This window comes from Delphinapterus leucas, chromosome 20, assembly GCF_059928025.1.
Source record: "Delphinapterus leucas isolate spDelLeu-1000000601 "Yukka" chromosome 20, BTC_Dleu_Yukka2, whole genome shotgun sequence".
Taxonomy (NCBI): domain Eukaryota; kingdom Metazoa; phylum Chordata; class Mammalia; order Artiodactyla; family Monodontidae; genus Delphinapterus; species Delphinapterus leucas.
The window spans coordinates 11,573,948-11,581,167 of record NC_143148.1 but is presented as its reverse complement, the minus strand read 5'-3'; the positions used below and the strand labels follow the sequence as shown (position 1 = coordinate 11,581,167).

Below are 7,220 nucleotides of genomic sequence, written 5' to 3'. Positions count from 1 at the left end.
CCTCTGGGCAGCTGGAAACTGTCCGTGCTTGGCACAGAGCAGTCACTTAATTATTGAGTCAGTGAATCACCTACTGTGTCTGCCTACCACTCTTTCTTATCTGGCCATAAAAAGAAATCCAAGTTTGTAGTTATTTGTGGTAGTTACTGAATATCTGATTTTCACTTTGGGAAGTGAATTGAACAAGTCCTTTCTGTCAGTCAGGATGGACTAGGTTAGGCTGCGGTAGCAAACAATCCCCACATCTCAGTGGCTTAAAACAATACAGGTTTATTTTTTGCTTACTCACACAAACCTAGACACAAAATGAAAATTCTCTCCTGTTTTCACATGCATGGAGACAGACATGAGTGCACAGGTATATACAGAATCACACGTCAAATAAATACCCTGGAACATGAACTCATGCAAAAATCTATTTAGATACTGGTTAACTTAAACTGCACAACTTTCTCTTTGTTGGGGATTTTAAAAGGTCCCAGGATCCGAGGAAGGTAAAAGAGTATCCACCTTCAGCCAGGGAAATGGCCATGCTACAAAAGGAGCCAAAAGCTAACAAAGCACCTGAAAGCTTTAAAAAAAAGCCTGAAGCTTGTGCTACATTAAATTCCATGCATAAATCTGTAAGTAAAATACCAAATATGCAATGCCTGCAGGCTGTTGCCCCTCTACCCCAGTGAGGCCTCCACCTCTGGGCTTCCAGCTCAGGAGGGAGATGGATCCCAGATGCCCAATATGCAGAGCCACGGAGGGGGCTGGACTGGGTCAGAGAGAGGGGACAACAGGCTGGAATCCTCTTTCTTCAGCAGGAGCTACAGACAGGAAGGAAGGGGGCAGGACCAGGTCACATCTATTTCCCCTCCCAGCAAACCCTCTCTTTTTACCCCATCTAATCCAGGCCCATTTTTCTTCACCTGGATTATAGCAAACACTTCCTCCTCACTGATTTTCCCACTTCTAGTCTTGCCTCATCCAATCCCTCCATCACAGCCACGATACTTGTCTTTCTAAAGCTCAGGGATTCAGAATATGTCCCTTACTCAGAAACATTCCCTTGCTCCCCTTCATGTACAGGTGCTTGTCTAGATGCCCAAGCCTGGCACGCCAGACCTGCATGATCAGAAGCCCCTCCATACTCACCTGCTTCTGTCCCAGCAGTCCCTCCAGTCCCACACAGCATGTCCAATCCACCATTTTGGACAAGAGAAATCTCAGCCTTCCCTCTCTGTCCCCATAGGTGTTTCTCATGCCTCAAGATTCCTCTAGTTCTCTCCAGGTTTGTCACTGAGCTTTCTGAAGGCATCCAGGTTTCCCAAATAGAATGGAAGCTCCTTGAAGGCAGTTATCAAATCTCCTTCCAGGCCAGACCCTTGTTACCTCTTCAGCCCCTCTCCAGACTTCAGCAGGCAGTTTGGGTCCAGAGAAAAAGCCTTGGGCTGGAGTCAGGAGAACAGGCTTTGCCACTGTCTTGCTATATGCACTCAGGCAAGTCCCTGCCTCTCTCAGGGCCTCACTTTCCTTGACATCAGGGCACTGGACATTTGCTTTTGAGTACAAAAAGGATAAAACAGATTCACTGAATAACTCTCAGCTGTAATCCCAGGGGCTAGGTTGAAAAGCTTGGGGCCTGGGATATTGAACTTGTGACTTCCTGATCTACTTGGTTAGTCCCTGCTTACTCCAGTACCTCCATTTCTCAGTCATGCCTATCCCATCCCCTCATTTTAAGGAACAGGTTACCTGGTGGGCCACAGGGGTGGCGCAGGGAAATCCAGGCATGGTTGGAAGGACCAGAAGGGGTCAGGCGGGGAGCCTGAAACGAATCTTTCAGTCCCATAAGAGCCTCGGCTGCCTCCCACTGCAGCTGCCACTCTGAGGGGTCAGAGGTCCAGTCCAGGCGAGAGGCTCTGGGGGCCTGCAAAGGAAAGAGAGAGAAGCAGACTGGGAATCCCCACTTCTGCCCACCCTCCAGGTGCTCCCTCTGCCCCTGGTTACTTCATTATCCCCTACTCTTCCCTTCCCCAAGCTCAACTTCCTCCCAGGGTCCTGGATCCCACTTCTTCCCCAGGACCTGTGGCTGCAGCAGAAGCGGGTCTGAGGTGCCACAGGGCTGAAGTTTCAGAGTCGAGCATCTGGAAATAAGGAGAAAAGATGCCAGAGGGATTAAACATGGACAGACAGGTACACGTGGAAACAGGGGCAGGATTTTGCTATGTTCTGATCTGGGAATCTGAGTGCCTGCTGGGTCATTAGGCTTTGTGGCCTTGGGCAAGTCCCTTCCTCTGTTATGGCCTGCTTTGTTTTCTGTAAAATGAAAATATCTGTCAGCTTCTTCCTACCAGGGCTACTGTGAGGATTATGGGAAATAATTGGTGTCAGCTAAAAATAAAAAAACTGACAAAACATCTAGAGGGATTGAGGTGACTGTTCCTGCCCTACCAGAGTCTGGTTTCCTTCCCTCCTAGTTCCCCAATCGCCGTGGAACTTGAGGAGCAGCTTGGCTCACCTTTAGGAAGCTTTCTCTAATGGCCTTTGGCCTCTCTCCTAGGCCTCTGAGGCTCTTAGCAGCATGTCGTCCCCCCCGCCCCCCCCCACTTCAGCAGGCAGTTCAACCCTATCTTATCTGTTTAAGTGGATTTAATAGCCACTACTTGTTTAAGGCCAGGGCTTGTGCTAGGTGTATTCCATATATTATTGCTAATTGTCATTATTACCAAGAAGTAGTAGTGTCTCTGATTTACTGACAGAAAAAAAGGCTCAGAGAGGTAAAGATACTTGTACAAAGGTTCACAGCTAGGCAATGGCAGAGCTAGGAGAGCTCTGCCTCACCCATTAGTCTGAGACCTTTTCTTCTTCTTTATCATCTACTATGGTATCCAGCACAGGGTTAGGCACATCATAAACACATATCTTTTTCTCCCTACTCACGTGTGGGGCAGGGTAGAGGGCCCTTGGGATTCTCCAGAAAGAGGAGCCATCAGTACTGGGCGAGATCCTGAGCAGGCTGGGAGGGGCCCATGAGTGGGCAGCCAGAGGGCAGTGCCACGGTCAAAGCCTAATGAGGGTAAGAGAATGCAGAGCGTATGCAGAGGTCATGGCTTGTCTTCCCTCTTCCTACCCTGTATCTTTTTCCTCTTGTCTTTCTGATACAGTGGTACCTAGTCATTCACATATCTCTTGAATTAATGTTGAATTTATCTTACCAGGGAAAGGATGCAGAGGGAGAGCAGGTTCTTGGCATAGCAAGCGGCACACCACTGGGGTTGGTACGGAAAGGCCTGGAGGCAGCCAGTGGCCAGTGGCCAAAGGGCCTGGAGGCACTGGAGTCCGGGGCAAAGGCAAGGCTTCTGGGAGACAGCTGAGCAGCAGAGGCCCCTGGGAGTTCTCCTGCAGGGGGCATAGGTTGGAGTCAGGTACAAGGCTGGAGAAGGAATGGGTATGTTCCAGGATGTAGGTAGGACCCCAAAACTTTAGAGCTTGAAGGGCCATAAAATCCCACCGCTTCATTTTGTCCATGGAATAGAAGTGATTTGCCCAAGATGACACAGCAATTCAGGGCTGGACCTAGAACCCAGGTGCTGAAGGCATACAGGAAGGGATCTGGGCAGCGGCTAAGACAGGGGTCCCCTCAGGGCCCAGTTTTTCCTTACCTTCTCAGGGGGTGTCAGTGCCAGTGGGACTGCCCTATGGGGAGTCTGAGGCTGGGGTGCTATGTTCTCCTTTCCAGCTGTGAGAGACCAGGGAGAGCTTTGGTGAGCTCCTTCTCCTGAGGGCCATCCCACTCCAGCCCCAAACTGAATTATCTCCCTCGGTCCCATTTCTACCCACAGACCTCGCCGCATCCTCCCAACACTTAATCACATTTTATAGTTGGGGAGGGTGAGGCCCAGAGAATAGAAACACCTTGCCCCAGGTCACGCACCAATTCAGTGGCAGGACCGGGACTCTTTTTCCTACTTAGGCTTTCCCTGCCCACATTCCTGCCCTGGCCCTGGCCAGAGACACTCACGGTGGACCCCTGGTTGAGTGACTCCCTTCTTGACACTGCTGGGAGCTTTGGGAGGAGCCGCCCCTTTCCTCATCTGTCCCCGAGCCAGGTGCCGCTTCAGCTGCGCCTCCTCCTGCCTACGCTGGGCCACCTGGGCAGCCATGACTCTTCGGCGCTCCCTAAAGAGGGGGGTGGCGAGTCAGAAGGCAAGTCAGCCGCCTTTTAGATGAGGCCCATCCTCTCCCTTCCCTGGATCTCGTACTCACAAGACGAGGACACATTTGTGACACTTGCAAGCCTGAAAGAGGCAGAGGCGCTTGTGGCCCTTGAGGTGGGCAGTGACACCGTGACTGCGGCAGCGGGCGCAGGTTGGAGAGCGACTGACAGCTCTCCTGGGGACGAGCTCCACGCCCTGGGGGGCTCTAGTCTCACCCCCTGTGGCCGAGTCTGAGGGGCAGTGGTGGACAGCAGGCATTTCATTGGGCTCCATGTATCTAGGGGCAGAAGTGGAGGGTCAGGGTGGACACGTGGGCCCTCTCCTGACCAGCCCTCTTGCCTCTGGGAGGCCACGCCTGAAGGATTTTTCCATTTCGCCCACTCCTGGACTCAGCTGTCACCCTTGAGTCTCCCCTGGCTTTCTCCTTCTTCACTCTCCTCAGGCATCATCTTTCTCAAGAACCTCTCTCTTTCCTTTCTTGTGTATCTTTCGATGCAAACATTATTCTCTGCTCACATGTTCCTTTCCAGGCAGAAATCCCAGGTTGGGGCATACTCGCGCACTCTCACGCCCTCTGCAGCAGTTCTTACACCCGCCTTCCACCAACACCCCATTCCCACAGTTTCCCCGGCATTCTCTTCAACAATGATCATCCTTCCCTCCTGCATTTATCCAATTCCCACACATAACGTTTATGCTCCCCTTTCAATTCTTAGCCTCACGTATGCCCTGCAATTCAATTTCTCCCCCGCAACCCTTTTAATCAGACCACTCCCTTGCACCTCAGTAACTACATCATTCTCATGGGTCCCTTGCCTCACTTTCAAGAATTATTTTCATTCCTTCAGCAAAGGTTTACTGAGCCCCTTCCATGTGCCAGGCCCTGATCGAGGCCCAAAGCCCCCTCCCCACGGCCCAAATTCCTCTCTTGCACCCACACGCCTTCCAAACTAAGGCAAACCCGCGCCGTCGCTGCGCCCGGCCTTTACGCGCCTTCGCCCATTCCCAACAAGCAGCCTCGAACCGCGCCCGCCACACCTCCCCATTCATCTGTTCCTCGCGTGCACCCCCTTCTGCAGCTGTCCCCGCGGCCTCGCCCTGCTCCAGGGTCCCAGGGAGGGGTCGGGGCTCGGGGAGCGCGCCCAGGAGCCGCGGTGGGGGATGGGCGAAGGGGCCGCGAGGACCGTTAGTTGGGAGGCGAGGGGATGTCTGGGGCAGGGAGTCCAGCGCAAGACAGGGAGGGGAAGAGACGGGAGGGGCGGGGTCGCGTTCGCGTCGTCAGCCTGCGGTTACCACAGCCTCGAGCGGAGTCAGACTCAGGATGAGGCGAAAGAAGGTGGTGAGGCAGTGGCGTGAGGAACGGCCTCGCTCGCGCCACTTTTCCCGCCCCTTCTTACAAGGACCAATGAGCTTCAAGCGGCGCCTTCTGCCGCCGAGGCGAGCGACCAGTGCGCTTCAAGATCCTTCACTGACGGCCCGCCCCTTTACCTCCGGCGCGCTTCTCCTCGCGCCAGACTATCAGGCCAGCCAATAGAGCGTCGAGTTGAGTCTCGCGACACTTCTCCCTCCTCGTGTGATTTGCCTTCCCAGACTGTTCTTTCCCTTTTTGGGGAGGTGGCCAATGGGGCGTCGAGTAACGCTTCCAGGACTAGGCTGGCCCTGCCCCCCAGGAACGGCTGCCCGGCCCGCCCTCCCGCGCACGCGCAGGCTCGCCCTCCGGCCTGCACTGCAGGGACTGCACCTCCTGAGCGTTTGTCTTCGACTCTGCGCGGGCGGATACTCTTTGCTGTGTGGACGCCCGTGTTTTCGCACTTCTCTCCCGCTGCCCAACTCCCGATCTACCTTTCTCCTTTTATGTTCCCTGTGCTGTGATATCCCTGTTTCCTTCCTGGGTCCCACCTTCTCACGCTGAGCCCCATTCCTTGTGTCTCTTATCGTCCGCGCTGGTGCTGATTTTCCTAACTCCCGACATTTTCCGTCTCTGAGAGCCTCTCTGCCTGTTCATCCTTCTGATTTTTGGAACCTCTTTCTCTACGTGCCTCATTCCCTCATAGCCTGGACCCCTGCCCCTCCCATCCTCCTCTTCGCTTCCCGAGACGCTTCTGTGGTTTTTCTGTCTTTTTAGCCCTTTCCACCCTCTGTGTTCATCTTCCTCCCGGATTGCACCCCATTCTCGGTGCTCCACTCTCTAATTGTAGCCTTCTCTGTGCATCTCTACTAGACCCATCTCACGGTTTCCCTCCCCATTCCCTGTGGTGTCCCCTTTTCTCTATGCATTCTGCCCTGTCTCCTTTTCTCTCTTTGAGCCTCTAAGATTGTCTCCTCTCTCCCCTGAGAACCCGGTCCTTGTGCCCCACTCCTCATTTTTCTGCCGCTCCCGATTGTGCTTTCTCTGCTCCCTGCAAGGTTCCATTCCAACAGTTTGCTCCTCCTTGTCTGTGTGGTTTCTCTTTTGTAGGGATAGCATCGCCTCTGACCACCACTCCATCCCTTTTTCCTTGAGGATTTCATTCCACTCTTTTCTGGTTGTGTCCGTGCTTGTTCTCAGATTGCTGGGTCCCGTTGTTTTGCGTTCCCAGGCAGGTGTGTGCCATCTTCTCTGCTTGGTCCAACTCCTCTGTTTGATCCTTTGTCAGCCTTCATTTCCCCTTCCCGTGTCCCATCTTTTCTGCTGGTCTTGGCCTCTTAGCTTGCCGCAGATTTCTGGGTTACGGATCCTGTGTCAGGCATTCTGGACAGAGAAGTGTGGCAGAAGTGACCTCTAGCTGGACTGCCGTGCAGGGAGGCAGTACTAGACGAAGTTGGAAAGGTTGTTTGGGGCCAGTCTGGGGGAGGAAGGGTGAAGGTGTGTGGAATGCTTTAATGCCAGCTAAAGCAATTGACATTAAACCTTTAGGTAGTGGAGAGAGAGATAGGGGGACCAACATTTTTGGAGAGCTTAGCTCTTGCCTGGCACTTTATACTAATAATCTTATTAATTTTCAACAATGACTCTATGGGATATATTACTAATAT

At 53.1% G+C, this 7,220-nt stretch overlaps 1 protein-coding gene across 1 annotated transcript; it reads right to left on the bottom strand.

Moving 5' to 3' along the window:
* Positions 1 to 421: 421 nt before the first annotated feature.
* DMRTC2 (DMRT like family C2) lies at positions 422 to 4,482 on the bottom strand. The gene is given in 8 exon segments (XM_089902774.1): positions 422 to 812; positions 1,741 to 1,915; positions 2,072 to 2,132; positions 2,929 to 3,055; positions 3,204 to 3,387; positions 3,651 to 3,727; positions 4,010 to 4,167; positions 4,255 to 4,482. Coding segments are annotated over 8 exon segments (1,221 nt in total). The 5' UTR covers positions 4,479 to 4,482; the 3' UTR covers positions 422 to 597.
* Between the last annotated feature and the right edge of the window lie 2,738 nt (positions 4,483 to 7,220).